This window comes from Toxoplasma gondii, chromosome VIIb (assembly GCF_000006565.2).
Source record: "Toxoplasma gondii ME49 chromosome VIIb, whole genome shotgun sequence".
NCBI lineage: Eukaryota > Apicomplexa > Conoidasida > Eucoccidiorida > Sarcocystidae > Toxoplasma > Toxoplasma gondii.
The window spans coordinates 2609388-2626909 of NC_031475.1; the positions used below are offsets into that span (position 1 = coordinate 2609388).

The following is a 17522-nucleotide window of genomic DNA, read 5'->3' on the forward strand; positions in this document are numbered from 1 at the left end:
AATTCACTTGATGTCTTTTGAAGAGTTTCAGCGGGTTGCGGGGTTGTAGTCAATTGGGGCCCTGCCAGAGCCGGAAATTTTCTGACATTCCAACACAAAACACACTATTCAGCGCCTCACATGAGGGATCCGAACCCGGTCTGCATACCTTCACTGGGTACTGAATGGTCTGATGTGTTCCCTCCTATTATTCATGCTGGCAACACAGCGTGACTGTCTAGGGTGTCTCTGGCAAAAGCTTTTCCATCAGCGTGACTTTCTGCATGAAATGCAAGACTGTCGAGACTGCCGCTGCCGAGCGAACATCCACAGAAAACCCGTTGCTCGTGGAAGCGATTCGTCTGTGCATCTGCTAGTACTCACGCGCGATTTCAGAACTTCGACGCCTGTCGGATCTGGAGAAGCGTCTGAATTCTGTCTGTGTCTGGAAGTCTAACATTCTGAGGCGCTTCCTCCTGAGTTTTAGAAGAGAAAATAGTCAAAGCATGTGTTCAATGCTTCGCACTTGACCCCTGAAGGCAATCGGCCCGGAGACACGGCGAACTCCAGCGGGTTATTTCCAGTGCCGATGTGTCTTCTCGCTATTACGGGATGGTATTTGTTTTGAGAGTGAGGATTACAGCAAATGATGCATGAGGGGACCCGTCTGCATTCTTGTAGTGGATGTCGGTCTGCTATACATTCCAGCCTCAGTGTGTGGGCTGCACTGGCATGGTTAAAACATGCGCGCATGCACCGGTGCAAAAGAAAGATAAAACCTGCAGTGTAGAAAATGCCAGCAAGTCCATTAAGAAGTCACGCGCCTGAAACGGAATGAAACATTTGGTGCAATATGCTACACACAAGCTAATGAGGCTGACACTGTGATGGTGCTGACTGATCTGAGGAGAGTCTCAAGAACGCATGCAGATGCAGGAAAATGCTGGTTAAGATCATCAAGTGCGGCAACGCGCAACGAACCAATCCGAAACAATAATAGGCACGTTGCATCATGTTAAGAGTCATCTTGTCTGTCTAAGAGAACTAGGACCCGGATGCCGAATATGTGTTGCATTGACCACCCTCGAATGCCTCTGGAAGCCTCCCTTCGTCTTTGCTTGTCGATAGATGCAGCTCCGCCGAGCACGTGTCCTAGATCAGACCTTTGACGTGACTACTCTTGTGAGCAAGTGATGTACGACATTCCATATTTATGTTTGCTGTGTAGGATACAGGAACACGTCTGTTCGGGAGCACGGCACCATAGCGGATATGTGTATATCATTTTCCTTATCACAGCGTCCTGGAAGGCTGAAGGTACGGGGCTCGTTGGACTGCAGCTTCGTTTCCATTGAGCGTGTCTTTCTTTACTCTCGATTTCTTTTCTTTAAGCATGAAGTCCTTTTGTCCGCAGCTGCGCAGACGCCTCTCATTTCGTTTCATCGCCAAGGTTCACCGTGTCCTGCAAGTATTTGTCACCGGCGTGGCTGCCGAACGGCGAGCGTCCGTTTTTTCCCCTCTTTAATTTTCTAGAACAATGTTTTCATCGGCCAGCGATGATTGGCTCTGCCCTAGAATTCATCTCTTCTCAGCTGTTCATCTTGCTCCTTCTTCTGTCGGGAACTTCAATCGTTCCCACTTCCCTTCCACAAGGGTCACCGCACACCCTATGCGCCCATCCCCATCACCCCGTCCGTCCGCTCCCCGCAAAAGTTCGTGAAGTATCATCGATTTTTTTTCCCGTGCGTTTTTTTCCTTCTCTAGTGTTTGTGTCTGGTATTCGACAGCTCACACCGTTCTCCACTCCTCGTCGTCGATTGTTTTCCCCTTTACCTTCCTCGCCTGCAGACCCCATCCGGGACAGTGCACAACATGTGCCCGCTCCTTCGCCTGTTCACCAAGCCGCTTCTGTGATTTCTTTTCCTCTTCCCGATCTTTCGTCGCTTTTCCCGCGATCATCCACATGCGTCGTGCGCAATGCTTCCCTTGATGTTGCGAGTTATTGTCTCGAAGCGGCATCCTCGCGTTCTAGCCGTCGGCTTTCGACTTGCTTCTCTGCAGCACGGACTCACACATGGTCAAAGGACAGATGCCAGCAGCATGTGAGGTGCCTGGTAGGCTCTGGGCGTGCATATGTTCCCCGTATAAAAAGTCAAACGCCCTTCTTGACGGGGAGGAAACACAACCGTTTCCGCAATGGGCAAGGTCCTCGTAGCCACTTAGGCTTTCTGCACGCGCCCTGTCGGCCCATTCCAGCAGTGCGTACGCTGATGATGGCGCCGTCGCAGGGTGAAATCTTTGGAGAGTTCGATGTCCTTCAAAGATGCAAGAGAGCAGGTGTCTCTCAAGGCAGACCACTCTTCGCATCCTCCACCGCACCTTGCAGTGTCAGCGGTACAGATTCGAATCCTAAAGACGGGAACCTATTGGACACTGCCAAACGGACGAAAAACAGGTTTTTTGACAGCTGTCTTCTGGTCTGTAGCAGCCGAGGCAATGACACTGTGTCTGCGAGCTTTCCGGGCGCCCTGCATACACCTGCAAGCGGCGCAAACACCCTCATTCCCTCTCCGTCGCAAGTGTTTTCTTGTTTTTCTTTCTGCGGGCTTGGTTCCACGTTGGCTCTGCTGCGAGGTCAGCGTATATTGAGGGAATCGCGCCTGTCTGCGCGGCCGCAAGGAGGCAGTGAGGGGTCGTCGCAAAGCAAGAAGAGACGTAAAAACAAAGGCCACGAAGGACAGACTCTGGCGTCGAGTGACGTCGAAGACGTCTGGCTGAGAGAAGACGCCTCGCGTCGCTTCCTCAGTAGCACGAGGATGGTCGAAGAGAGACGGAGAGAAGCACTCCAGGCTCTCGCGGAGCTAGAAGGTGAACACGACGACGACGATCCTGTAGTGGCGAAACTAAAGGATCAGCTGCTCGCGCAGGCACAACAGTGTGGCGGGACCACATCAAATGAATCGCGGGGTCAGGGCGAAGAAGGCGCGAGTCGAGAGGAGACGCGTCGAACGAGGGGACAGACGGGAAAGAAGGGGGGCGATGCGTGGAACACAATGGATGAAATTGCAAAGATGGAGGAAGAGGAAGAACGGCGAGATCGCCTCGAGCACCTTCGAATGTACGTACAGCTAGAACGCGTTGACCAGGGATATACATCCTAGTGTAGACTTATCGTTGGTCTTCAAAGGTCAGTTTGGTTTCACAAGCAGCACAAGGAACAGTTGCCAGATTTACGACTCTATACAACGTGCCCGTCTCTGTTCGGAGGATGGCCGATGCGCTTAATGATCTTTTCAGCGTTCGAACACAACACCCGCCTCAGGTTTTTTATGCGCAGGCAAGTAGGCAAACTGAATGCCTCAGCCTTCGTCGTTGAGTCGTGCATTTCGTAACTCCTCTGAGGGTTTTGTGCGTGCAGTTGACGAACACAGGAGAGGCGCATGTAGCAACGAAAACTTTGGTTTTTCCCGTCTCGATTATCTGTTTTTTTAACCGACGCTAGAGACAACCGAGCAACGTTCCTAATGGCGACATACACAGTGCAGGGGCTCGATTCACTGGCATGGCCTCTATCCGCTTGTAGCTTCTCTGTGGGCGTTTTGGCGTTGCTAGGACGGAGCCGGTGGCAAATCAACGTCCACTCCGTAGAGGATGCCCATATGTGTCACCCGGCATTTGTCAGACCGTTTCATTCTTTTTTGCCTGCGATTCTCAGACACAATCCGGGTGCTCTCTTTACAGGGCCCAAGGGTCGGCAGGAGGGGAAACCCGAGGTTTACGTTCATTCCGCAGAGATTCGAGTGAAGGGGAATCGCTGCTTCGGTTGCGGCGCTGCATTCCAGGTTCGGTCCCCCGCATGACCCCTCGCATGCACAAGGGAGTTTCCGCTTTGATGACAAATTCAGCAAACGTAGAACCCATGGCGCCGTCTAGGCGATTAGCGACTTCTCTGCGTGCACTGCTTCTCGTTCTCAGGTCTTGGAAATTAGTCTATGGTGGCAGATTGGACTGCCTCTTGGGTTGTCCTGGAAGCCCGCTTTCACGTGTTTCTGTCAAGACAACTTGAGGCTTTGTAGGAATACGCCCTGTGTGTCATGTGCTTCGTTTGCAGACGCGAAACCCTGAAAAGGCTGCCTACATTGCCCCAGATCTTCTGGTGAGAGCGACCGCGCCTTCCACGTCCTCTGATTCGTCGGTAGGTGTTCCAGAGCCGTATATTCACCCGCTGTCCTTGGATTTGAGTACCCCTGAGTCTGCCGCGAAAGCCTTCGCCTCTACAGGCGGAGATATAGAAAAAGTCGTTGATCTTGCAGCTCGCGCAGATAGCGTGGACTTTGAGGCGTTTGTCAGTGCCCTTGCGGCGGCTGGCGGCGCAGACAAGCAGGACGTTCTCGACAAACTGTCTCTTGCTTGCGATTACAACGGAGAGCAAATGGAGGATGAAGCTCATGCAGACGATGAGAAGGAGCCTGGGAAGAGTGACAGGCACGACACGCGTGACAGAGGTGTGGCGGTGGAACGTTCCGAGGGCGATGATGCGGCAACAGGTCCCGAAAAGATCGACATAGAAGAGCCCTTAGGAGATGACAGTGAAATATTGTCAGTCAACAAAGAAGGCAATGCAGATGACTATGGGATCTCTAAGGCGCGGTGCACCGGCGAAACCATGCAAGGGAAAAGCGACACAAATCGAGGCGTCCGTGTGGAGACAATGTCTCTGTCTCAAGAGGAGCTTGCCGAGCTTCTGGGTCCCGAGGCCGCTGACGCGTTCCGCGACACTTCATTGCCAGACAAAGAGCAACCGCGTCCAGGGCCCTCGAAACCGGTAAGCATCCTACAAGGAGTCGTTTGGTCCAGTTGAGCCTCTAAGTGGATACAAGCTTGTGTCACTCAGACGCTACTGTTCCTTGCATATGTAGTTTGTGTTGAAACGGTTCTCCCAACGTGGGAGCTGAAGCGGCGCAGTGTCTTAGTGCGACGACGCTGGCTGCCGAATAGGCTTTCAGCTCGTTCCTAGCGTTAACAGGCGGTCTTCTGTGAATGCGTGTTTTTCAGATCTTGTGTCAGAGATGTCATGCCATGCGGAGTGGAAAGAAGATCGACGAAGGCTTGAGAGTTGGATTCTCGCACGGAGACGACCTTCTGCATCCCGATCGCTTCAAGCGACTCATCGGTTCCCTTCGCACAAAACGGTGGGTTTTCAAGTGGCTTCGCGCACCCGCGCTTCTGCTGTACACAACGTAATTTTGTCGATTGTCTCCAAAGAAACTCCAGATTAAAATGAACGCGTACAAACGGGTCTTAAACGCATCACTCATCACGTAGCAGGTAGCAAGACGAAAGGACATCGCGATTTCAGAGCAGTTGGTTCAGTATATCTAGCAGCTGGCGGTACAAATAATGTCGACGCATGCTACGCGCTTTTCCCCTGACCCTTGAGGTTCATCTCAGATTTCTCCATCAAAAATGTCTTACAGCATTGGATTCTCGAATCCATGTCATCCTGGTCCAGGAGTTCCAATCTCACGCGTAGGCATACCACAGGTTGTGTGCATCTCTGCTTTGCTATCAGGTGTATCTTCCTGCTGTTCCTTGACTTGATTTCGCCTGAACTGATTCCCGCTTTGCCCGACCTCGTTCGAGTTAACCCCCTCTACGTCGCCGTGACTAAATGCGACCTTCTCCCGGGGAGTCTTCGCCGGCCAGACGCACCTTTTAACTCGAGAGCTGAAGGCTTCAGGCGTCGCTGCATCACCAACACGAACGTAGCGCGCCACTACGTGTTCGAGATGCTATCCCGAGCATATAAGCTCAAGGACTTTACAGTGAAAAATATTTTCATGGTAGGGGATCAGCTTCGTAGCGCTGCTCGTTCTATCTTTGTCGTTTTCGTTAAGCTGCGTTAGGATTTGGCTGTGAAAAAAGGAACGATTCCTAGGTTCCGTTTATTCGACTTCAGCGCCACAGTTCTTGATCGCAGGTCCCTTCTATAAAGACAGTCTTTCTTTTATTGTAACTCCTACGAGACTTGATATGACTGATCTCATTTTCGTAATCTCGGTAATCCGGGCTTCTGATTTAGGATAGGCCTTCTTTGTGGTGCTCAGCGTACCATGACCACAGGTGGGGCCTATCCCAGGAGGCGTGGGCACTGCGCACACGCAGCAAACAGGCCTCATGAACTGCTGCCAGGACGAGTTACCTCTACATACAACGTTTGCGTCCGCAATACGAGAAAGACGAGAGCGAACAGCGTGCCACCAGGGTGACGCAGCCTCCCGATGTGCTTCGATTCTCAGATCAGCAATAAGTCCGGGGCTGGCTTGACACACTTGATTAACGCGGTCGGCAAAGAAGCAATCCGCCGGAAACGTCCCGTCTACGTGATCGGCGCTGCCAACGCGGGAAAGTCTTCGTTTCTCAACAAGATTCTCGCTAAGGCTACACGAGACACCGACGCGGCAGCCGGGCCTCTGCAAGTGAGTCTGGCAGAAAGGCCGAGGTAGAGAAGCGTCAGCACTTCATTCACATGTTTTTGCTTTACGCAGATGACGTCTTCTGCTTTTCAGCGCAACAAAGCCAGCGTAGCTTCACAGAGAAAGCATGCTGAAGAGACAGCGCTACCATCTATAATTTCAGAAAGGCGTTTTCTCTGACGCGCCGACCGCGACAAAGGGAGGGACACTTCCTGTCTCCAGAATGCTTTCTAATCCATTCTCGCTGTCTCATTGGTACCGCTAGAGCCACTAGCGTAGAAATGCTTTATGTGCAACGACGTTTGTGAACAGCCAAAGAGTCCTCACCAGTTGCGTACTTGAAAAGTGATTAGCTCCCAAACAGCTGGGTCATTCCTGACTCGGCATGCCATTGAGTGTGACGAGTAACTTCGATGTCATGGCCTTCGCTGGGAATTCCGTTCGGTCGGTGTGTGTTTTGGAGGGGCAGCTGAACGAATACACCCACGCTCGGAAGAGTGTGGTGTAGGAAACTGTGGCGTGTCATTCTTGCTCGTAGTGGCGTGTCTGTTTTTCCTGGTTTCTGATGCTATGTAGAAACCCCAACTGAAGGGAGCGAAAGCGGCGGCGGCAGCCGCATCCGCAGTTCCAGGAACAACGTTGGATTTCATTCCCATCGTTGTGAACGGGAAGTGGAAGGTCATTGACACTCCAGGAGTCTTTTTGAAAGGGAGTTATGCGAATCTTCTCACACAGGTGAGTAGACAGCGAGACACACAATGCAATATAGAGACGTGCCTTTATGTCCTTTATCGCATCACGTTTACATCCAACACATCCGTGAAGATCTCACAGTTCAGTAGACCTGAATGCTTGCCATGTGCGCTGGGTCTGTCTTTAAGGGGTCGGGTATCCGGGTCCGGGCGATGGGTGAAAGCAACAACTCCGTCGACAGTGCCAGTGTGACCATTGCTACGATCCGCACCTAACCAAGGAAACTACAAGCCAAAAACGCAGGAGCAATGGGTCACTTTGGGCTGCTAGGTCCTGCAGCGGCAGGGTTACGATGCGATCACGATGGGCCGTGAAGGCAGTCCTACTTCAGAGTTTGCTGTCCCAGTCTAGCAGTGCTGCGGGCGCCCTTTCGTCCGAGTACTTTCGGAATGTACATGCAACAGCTCAAGCGATGCTATTTCTGACTTCCTATATGGCCGCTGTGGGTCCTTTTCTGGGTTCGTCTGTGCAACAGGAAGAGCTTCAAGCGGCGGTGCCGTCTTCAGCTCTTCACCTTTGCTCCGCCAGAGTTGCAGAGGGACAAGGTGTTTGGCTTGGTGGCTTGGCGCGTGTAGAGTTGCACAGTAATCGGGGCTGTTTCTTCTCTTTTTTCTTGAGCCGGGCCTTGCTGATACGGCCGTTCACGGCCGCACGCACGCCAGAGGAGAAATTGGAATCCCAACGAAGGTATGCTTTTAGCCGCTGCCCTCATTCACCGAAGTACGCCACGCGAGTGTCGGAGGAGCGACTGTGAGTATCCCCTATACCGACTTCTGTGTTCCCCCTGTCGGATTGGATATTTCAGTGGCATGTGGATGACATAAACACTAGCAGTGCACCGGCGTCCGATGTACATTTGGAGTTATGACTTCGTTGTCCCAAGGCCGATCGCGATTTAGTGAGTACCATTATATTTGTACAGACTGATTACACTTTTTGGCTTTCCACAGATATGCTGGAAACCGCTACACATAATGCACTTTACATAATAGGGTACCAAGCTGGCCATGGCATGAGTTCGGTAATCCCGTTCCGTATCAGTGTGACCTGGCATTTGTCGAACTCACATTTGAGTTCGGGTATTTGTTCAAAGTGACCGATCCAGACTTTGGCATTCAACCGGGTGCATCCAGATCGTTATCCGCTTCGGACGTGCCACTGAGGTTTCGCGCCTCCCTGTGACGAATGTGGTATTCTTTTAACCCTGTAATCCACTGTCGGTTGGTTTTATACTGTTCATCGGGAAGGCGCAAATCTGCATGTGTGTTTGCGGCATGTTGAGTGTGTGTTCAGCCGTCTTTTCCCGCCCTTTTCACCGGCACGACTCAAAGTGCTGAGTCCTCTGGTGCCTCAAGACTTCTACGTAAGACCGCTATGTTTTCCAGTAGAATGTGTTCTTTGTGTAAATAAGGCGCCCATATGATATAGGTGTAGTGGTCAGTTCAGGCAAAGTCCTTGTCTGCTTGACCATGCCAAGGGGGAACGGTTTTCATGCGCCCTGCACGGGTAAGTGGGTGGGCTGTGGCTGATCGCTACAGCATGCGTTTGAAGGGCGCCTCTCGTGTAATTCTTGAAACTTTGTTGCCACGGCTAGCAAGAAGCCCTTCTGCGTCACGGGTCCATGGATCTTTTTGGTCAGGTGGTAGGATGTATCTCATCCGAGCCTTCTTCACTCATTTCGTGGATAAATATCGATGTTATGTGCGCATGTGCCATTTAAACGAGAGGTTGGTGCCTCAGACTAGCTGATTGTACGGAAACTGAACGAACGAAAGCCAATTCACCAAAGTTCCGACATAAGTCTGCCTCGCGCTGTTCGGCTTCGGCAGCCCTAGCATGAATTCGTGAACCTCTTACGCATGACCCGGGGAAGAACAACTAAACGTTTTGAGAGGACATTGACAGCCGTCTTAGTTCAGAGGTGGCGATGTGGTCCAGCTGAATACCAGCTATCTTTTCAGAAGCGAAGGCCACTCGATTAATCAACTTCGAGAGCCAGAGCAGTCAAACCGTCTGGGCTCGTTAGGGGCATCTGTCAGCGAAAAAAGGACGACGCCAGCAGTGCCTAACGGATCCCCGGAATTGCGCATTTCTGTTCAGAGAGATGGTTACTATCTGGAAGGGCACATATATAACGTGCAGACGACAGCTACCTCTGGCGTTTTGCGCTGGAAGGCGTTCTTGATGTTACGTGCTATTTTCGATGCTTTGCAGGTAGAAGGCAAGGGTTGGGAAGAAGCGGCTACGGACATCGTCTTAAGTGGCCTCGGATGGATTAGCATCACGGGTTGTGGTTCTATGCGGGTGCGAGTCTACGTTCCGGAGGAGGTAACACATTGAGCCAGGCAGGACTGCGACTGGTCTCAGAGGATCTCTGCCGATATTTTGAACACGAGGAACGCTGCGGGCAGTTAGATGTAGAAGTGGTGGCGCATGACAGTTTGCTGAGGGTGCTAGTTGTTCTGTAGATTCCTCTGACAGGGTTCGTCCTTCCAACTTTGCATGAGTCAGCCGTGTGGCGTCGAGAAAATTTGACGCGGCATTCTCAGCCAGGCTGCACGTTGGCTGAAAGTCTTTCCGTGTCCGTTATGTAGTACCCTTGCAGCCGTGCCTTGTATCACTCTATCGAGATTCCTTCGAGAAACCGAGAGTATCCACAATTATTTACGGAGTGAATTTTCCCAGGATTTTCTTTCGTTGCCATGCCCACAGGTACGCGTATACCAGAGACCCGCATTGGTGCCGCGAGCTACCCGCGCCTGTCCAGCCGTTGCAACGGGGCTTCTCAAAAAAGTTGCAGATCGCCAAGTTGTTCACAGACAGAAGTTGCAGGCCAGTAGACCGTCGCCAGGCCACGATCTGGAACTCTGGCAGCAGAGCATCACGTCTGAGATATTCGACCCCTTTCGTGGCCATTTCGAAGAGAGGGGTAGCAGCACCGATGAGTTCCTGGAGTGAGAGCATTATGTTCTGGAGCGTTCCCAGACACGTGACTGAAGTTGGTGAGGCAGCGAGTGGTTTTCATGAAAGCATACCGTATAAATGGTAAAAAACAGCAGACGAACAAAATCCACGTGCACGGAAAGCTGGGTTTCACAGACGTTACAGAGGCGCTAGAGCACACACCGTCATGGCAAAGCTGAAAGAAGGCAGTTGCCGCGCATTTCCGATATGGCAAAGTAACTGCAACTGACTGGCCGTTCCAGACGGCGAATGGCGAGTTGTGTAAGATGGAGACATACGCTTGCTTGTAGCGTGTACTGTTCCTATTTTATGTGTATTACAAACCATGAGATGTTTTGCCGCCTGGGCCATGGTGCACAGTGTTTGATTGCTACACTGAATTAAGCATGACAGCATGTGTATTCCATCATTCGTACGTCCAATAATCACTAGGCCGCCACCATCGTTTGTTTAATACAGCGAACGACGGTAACAGGGAAGATCCGCAAGGAGTAGAGAACGTAACTAACGGATCTTTAGAGCAGTCGCCAGAGTGACAGACTGTTTTGCGGATACTGGAAAATGAGCGTAGTCGTGCATTATCTCTACGTCTGTTGATGCATTAACTGACTACCCTTGTGCAGATTTACCAACGTGAGCTGAGCAGACGAGTGAGATTCAGGATAGCGTGACAAAGCAAAGGGAACACATGTGTGACGTCAATGCGCGTTGAACGATTGGGTCAGGGTCACAGGCGTCTGTCAGATTCAGTGTCAGAGCCACTTTGGACACCAGAAGGGGAGACACCGTAACGTTGTTTTGATTCCGAACAGCCACATGCAGTCGATGACGGTATAATGAGTAGAAGCAACCGTAGCCTACCAACTTTCGTAAGTTCACTTTTAGGCAAAGGACACTTTTCTTATCGCCATACGACCGTGCCCCCTCACAATAAACGCTGAATGACGGACGTGTTTAGCTGTACATCGGGACAAAAAGCATACCAGTATTGACAAATATCCCCATCGATAACATCGTTTGCGAATCTAGTACGAGGGGCATGACACGCGACGTATCGTCAATTAAAATATTCCAATGTTTGGAAAGCCTGATAACCAGTCAACCTGATTTTGACGGTACATATCTAGTCGTCCCATGCCCGCGGGGTACTGCGTTGAGTCCAAATCTGGATCAACCATTCCAATCATTCCCGGAAGAGTTCTACTGCGAACAACATTGCTGTGTTGTAAAATAGCAGCCCGTTGGTGCAAGGCAGAAACGCCTGCCCTACTACCAATATTGTTGCGCATAGCTCCGGATCTCATGGTACTAATTGGATGCTGCATCTGTCGTCCCGGTGCTGTGGCTGACGAGGTTCCTGCATCACGTGATCCCACGCGGAAAGTTCCCGTTGTTCGCTCCATTTCAGTTTGTCCCTGAACCAGAGGTGCTGGTGGTGTACTCGACGCCTCATTTGGCGGCACAACAGAATCGGGACTTGCACTTGTATCGTTCAGGTCCGCCGGTTGCGAAAATCGTCTGTCCCCGTGTGTCTCAGCTGATTCACCCGTCCAATCCGCCTTCTTACCTGAAGACTTCGAACGCGAGGAGGGAGTGGAACTGCCGCGCAGACTCCGCGAAACCGTCACTTCTTCCATTTGGTCGTGAATCTCTGGCAGTATCCTCTGGGCAGCAATGAAGGCATCAGACGCCTCGGGGGCAGCACTAAGAGGATCTGCCACCATAAGATAAGCCACTGTGTGACACGCGACTGCCACAAAAAACACAATCATGGTGTTGATCATCCGATCTTTTCAGTGCCCGAGGCAGCAAAGTAACTGTTTCTTGAACTCAGCCAGTCTGGACGAGTTGGAATAGTCACCAGCTTTCCAACAGAAAGCGCGCGCAGTTACGGCATGCAAGCATTGTTACTTTTACTTATGCCATTCGCGGCCTACATTCCGGCTTCACAGGCCACCTCAAAACGAACCCCGCACCTCAAAACGAACAAAATGGAGGCTGCGTAAATAGAAAGAAGTGTCAGGGCTTAGCCGTCACAGCCATAACCCTCCAGAAAGCGTTGCTCGGGAAGGCCGAGTTTTTCATCCTTGCCAACCAGACACAAAGCACGTTCTGGCGTCTGCAACAAAGTTACTCGTGTTCAAGGGTGGGAAAGCATGGAAACTACGTCCACATCGAATGGGTCTGAACCATCTGGTCGCTCTGGCTACGGAGTGTGCGTACGAGAACAAATGCAGCTGGGCAGTTGTGATCAGCGGTCAGCCATCTGCTCCACGTGATCATGTGTTAGTTCGATTGTGTCCGCTACCTTCCCTACTAGCTATTGCTACCCACAAACCCAGGATACACTTGATGGGTGTCACGCCTACGCAAGATGTAATCCAAGCTACCTACCCGTTAGCTGCTGCGATATGAACTTGCTGGTGGGGCATATTGGAACCGCGTTGATGACGCCACAGGCATTTAACGCTCAAGCGTTGCACGCGGAAACAATCGAGACCAAATGGCACGCTGTTGCTGCTGGAACTGCAAGCGGGTTATGCAACTGTGCAGTCGCAGGAACAGATTCTCCGTCAACGACCAGTAGAATAGCCAATGAATGTCACCAAGCATCGTTCTTCGAAGCGCATATGAGGTGCATTACGATGAATCGCGGATGCGGTCTAGGTCGTGTGTTCGAGCATGGCAGGTCGCGAATGAATGCTTGGCGTCCTGGTGTTTTCAGAAGTTCAGCTAGCCGTGCACCATCTGTGGACGGACAATTTGCTGAAACGTTGGCCGGTTGAACACACCGCAGTGGTCCTGGCAGCATCCGCACTGAGCCAAAGACTTCGCGCCCTGACCCGGAGGAGCTAACCGCCGCTTGGTGTATTTGTGCTCGATCGGAGCGCAATCCATCGCTGGCCAGCAATTGAATCATAGCTACACCGCTGGTCATATCTTTTGTTACCACGCAGCAGATACATTTTGTCAAGCTGCTTTTCGTATCCTTCACTTCCCTGAGCTGTTTGTTGTTAGCACTAACTGCCGCAGTCTGACGGTATTCGAGCTCTCTTCGTGTTTAACCGCACTGCGAAAATTGCTGCGGTATCGAAGAAAGCCAAAATGGTGTTTGGAAGGATCAGAACCGGGCCCGTGGGCCTTGTGGTTCTCGCGACGCTGGCTGGATTGGCCATCGTTGCGATTGCCTCTGCCTCGTCGGTCGTACAAAATGTGGAGGCCTCAGTGGCCCAAACAGGACGCGTTCTCGCACGCCAAAATGAAAGAGTCACCCGGGAACTGGCGGATCCGAAAGGCCGTTTAGAAGAGCGGGATGAGGAGCTGGAAACTAACGCAGAAGATCCTGAGGACGAACAGAATGACCCGACCGAACATGAGGACAACGATGCGAAAGACGACACGGCCAACGCGAAAGTTGTCAACGATGAGGTTGACAGTCCCGAAACAGACGAGACAGACCCGACCGGAGAGGACACAAAGAACGAAGTCAACGAAAATGACAGTCAGGATGAAGCGGAAAGCGAGGTGGGAGAGCAAGGGACCAAACAGGCGCAAGCGCACATCAAAGAGAAGGAAGAACAAAAGAAACATGAAGAGCAGGAGGAAAAGAAGGAAGCGGAGGAGAAGCAGAGGGAAGCAGAGGACAAACAAAAGGAAGAAGAGGAGAAGAAAAAGGAAGAAGATGAGAAAAAGCAGCACGAGAAGAAAGAGAAGGCAGCAGAGAAGAAGACGAAGGAGGCGGAGAAGAAGCAGGAGGAAAACGAACAAGTGAAGCAGAAGGCAGAGGAGGAGAAGCGGAAGAAAGAAGACACAGAACAGAAGAAGAAAGAGGAGAAGCAGGAGGAGGGAGGCGACGGGAAACAGCAGGCGGAAGGTGAGGAGAAATATGAAAAGCAACAAAAGGAAAAAGAGAAGAAGCATAAGGACGAAGAGGAGAAACGGGAAGAGGAAGACGGGAAGCAACAGAGGGAGGACGAAGAAAAGAAACAGAAGGAAGAAGAGAAGAAGCACAAAGAAGTAGAGGAGGAGCAGGAGAAAGAAGAGGCGAAACGGAAGGAAGAAGAGGCAAAGAAGAAGGAAGCGGAGGGGAAGCAGGAGAAACAGAAGGAAACAGACGAGGAGCAGGAGGAGGCAGAAGAGCAGAGGGAAGATGACGAGGAGACGGAGGATGAGAGGGAGGACAAGGGGGAGGACGCGGAAGAGAAGACGAAGTTTCCGTCCGGCCATATAATATCAACGAGACCACTACCGGTGACCCACAGGACCCGGACACCTTCCTCTCAATGGCGGCCAGTATCCTCTTCTGTGTCGTCCAGCCACCCTATCCACAGCTCCCACCCGGTCCAAACCAGCTACCCCCTCCATCTCTCCCCCCCGGTCCATCCCAGGCATTCAGTCTATCCTAGCAGCTCGTGGTATCCCAGCAGCTCTTGGCACTATGCGAGAAGGCCAGTAACTACCATCTCTCATACAACTGGCGCGCCACTCCAGCAAGTAACAAACAATCAAGTTCTACCTACCACGTCGTTGCCCTGGTACCCTGTGTCCCACAGCATCCCAGTGGTGACAACAAGGGCTCCGCATTCGACAGGGCACTTTGGCGTTCCGGCAGCGCATTCTTATTTCCGTGGATCGTCAGCACCGACCTACGCCGGACACCGAATATTAAAGAGAGGTGATGGGGAAGAGGACTCAGAGGCGGAAACTGCGGAAGAAGACGAGAGTGATGTACGGGATAATGAAGAGGCTGAACTGAAAGAAGCACTCGAAGCAACGGGAGAAGAAGGTAAAGGTGTTGTAGACCAGCTGCGGGAGACGAAGCCTGCTGAGGAGGCGGAGGAGCATTTGGAAGAAACGAAGGAGACAGCAGACAAAGCAGCCAGTGATGGCAAGTCACGACTGAAAGAAGCAGTCGACGCAGCCGGAGAAAAAACGGAAGACGTTGTAGACCAAATACGGAATTCGAAACCTGCTGAGGAGGCAGAAGAATTTCTAGAGAAGACAAACAAGACAGCACACGACGCAGCCGGGGAGGGGAAGTCACTGGTGGAAAAAGCACGAGAAAAACTACTCGCGATCAAGGAAGTAATTTCTGAAAAGCTCAAGGATATTCGCGCTCGCCTGCAGGCTCGCGGCACTCAGGTGAAAGATTATTTGAAAGACACTCGTCCACCGGTCACTGAGAGCGCTGAAAATATCCGAGACACTGCTACAGACCTTGTCGACCAGTTGAAGGATTCGTTGTCTGACTACTTCGGCAGCGAGTAAAGAGTGTCGTGATGTGGTATTTTTGGTTTCCTTGATTCTTTGTTTATCGAAGTGGTGGTCGTATTGCCTGTCGGACGGCGTAACAACGCATTTGAAGCCAACAGAAGGCAGCGGCAAGTGGGATACGTGAAACACCTGTTCAGAAACCGGAGTCACAGCTATTTAAGATAATGTGTGCGTCATCAGAAAAACGAAACATGATGGTGAACAGGGGAGTGGCAAAGATTATGTGGTGCAGCTGTTTTTTACTCTCATCCGTTGGCTTGCCTCACGCTTTTGTCTGGCGGAGCCTCACTGCCCGTGCGATCATGAGTTGCAGTGTAGTCAACCAGCAACACGAGTGACCTCAACGGGGCAGCAGTAAGCTTCCCTTCACTAAGCAGTGGCTTTTTTACGGGTGTCGTTCAGTTTTGCCGGCCAGGGGAGGCCTGCGTGTCTCCTCTCACATATTGCACGATCACCGTAGACGCAGCCGCGAAGTCATGCTTCACGTTCTACTGCTGTCACACCAGGATTCTGGCCTCTACAAGATAAAACAGGCGGTTTACACGCTGATAGGTTTGGGGGTAGGCATGGACTGTTGTGTGCCCGAGGTGTTTTCTCTGTACAGCTTCTCCGTTCGATATGTCTACACCCTGATGCGTTTCTGCATGTCTACCATGGTGCTGCCACAGGCAGGCAGATGACCTTTAATTTTACGCTTTCTTACCTGATCTGAAAAACAGAGCCAGCTGCGTCAGCTATGCCGGTCCACTACAGAGAACAGCCGGAGATACTACAACGTACGCTTGCCGAAAATTTGCAGCATTGTCATCGACAGTCGTCGTGTGTTCACAGGCCCCAAATACATCCATATTTGCGTTTGTAAACAGTACACGCATGTATCCCTTTGACGGACAAACTTCTAAGGTAACTGGTTCATCACCTTCATCCTCCTCCAATCACTGTCGCCTGCGACGGGGTGACGTGTAATGCAAAGTGTGACTACACGATCCCATGGTCTGTTAGTTTCCCGAAAAAAACAAAGTGTCGACGTCTTTCCTGCAAGTCGCTGTTGTACGCCTTTCAATGCATTTTCACTAGAGTGTGCACAAAGTGCCCCGCCTCCAAGTACGGATGTGCGAAGTTCCAGCGGCGCATGTGTTGCTCTGCCCTTCAGCTGGAGGGCGTTTCCCCTCTGGAAAACGCGCGGACCTGGACGTGTGGATCAGCCCTCGTGCTACGGCCAGGTTGTGCTGCCGTGTGCCAGCAGTGAGGGTGATAAAAGCACCTATACCCAGGGCAAAACATGAAAACGAATGCATGCTTCTGTAGAAGGCATCACTCCTACCATGGCAGTCATGTCGGGATGTACGTTGGTCACCAGATCACCTTGCCGTTAACAGGTTAGTCTGTGAATATTTCCGGCGCATTGTACCATGCATGGATCAATTTGCATAACGCTCTTCTCAAAGTTACATTCTGCACGCACCTCCCTCCACAGGTTTCATTCCAAGTACTGCATTATACACACCCAGGATGAGTCTCGCTTGTAGTTTCGACGCAAAAGCTGTCTCTCTGTGTAATCAGCAGGTGCTATTACGTGTAACATCTCGTTTTGTGCTTGGCCGGCCACCAGACTACACGCATCTTAGCATACTGGGTCTTCTGGCAAGCGAGCTGCGGTAAATAACGCTGAAAGGCACAGTGAGCTAGCTAGCGAAGAACCGTTGTGTCAGCGTGGTTAGACGCGTTTCATAATCCGATGCAACCTACCACCTCTAGATTGGTGATAACCATTTGAGTCTGAAGACGGCGCCGAGCTAATGCCATTGCGGGTGAAAAGCGGATATGACTATTCAAAGGCTCGCAACGCCATACAGTTGTTTGCCGACGGTTGTTATTTCACTGGAGATGCGTTGTATCAGGAACGATGGTGGTGGTGCTCACTCGACCCTGCTGCCGTTTGTTTTTGTGGCTTCTTTCTGCCACAATAGCGTTTTCACTGGTATCCACGACATGTGGAACTTCCATGGCGGGGGCAGTCATTCTTCCCAGAACGCTACCAAAGTTTCGGACGAACTGTAGCGGGGACCGTGGGAT

The 17522-nt window shown here is 51.5% G+C and overlaps 2 protein-coding genes across 2 annotated transcripts; both read left to right on the plus strand.

Moving 5' to 3' along the window:
- Positions 1–1535: 1535 nt before the first annotated feature.
- TGME49_259920 (Nitric-oxide synthase) lies at positions 1536–10166 on the plus strand (the record flags this gene model as incomplete). The annotated part of the gene is made up of 11 exons (XM_018781223.1): positions 1536–3097; positions 3695–3821; positions 4091–4804; positions 5035–5171; positions 5552–5822; positions 6279–6458; positions 7032–7190; positions 7684–7895; positions 8502–8571; positions 9423–9536; positions 9921–10166. The coding sequence occupies 11 exons, from the start codon at positions 1536–1538 to the stop codon at positions 10164–10166; spliced, it is 3792 nt and encodes a 1263-aa protein (XP_018637058.1).
- Positions 10167–12960: 2794 nt separating this feature from the next.
- Positions 12961–15623, plus strand: TGME49_259900 (hypothetical protein). The gene has a single exon (XM_002365133.1). The coding sequence runs from the start codon at positions 13278–13280 to the stop codon at positions 15438–15440; it is 2163 nt and encodes a 720-aa protein (XP_002365174.1). The 5' UTR covers positions 12961–13277; the 3' UTR covers positions 15441–15623.
- Positions 15624–17522: the final 1899 nt, after the last annotated feature.

What these genes read in the sequence shown, in the direction of transcription:
- TGME49_259900 (XM_002365133.1), top strand. Translation starts at nt 13,278, where the DNA reads ATGGTGTTTGGAAGGATCAGAACCGGGCCCGTGGGCCTTGTGGTTCTC.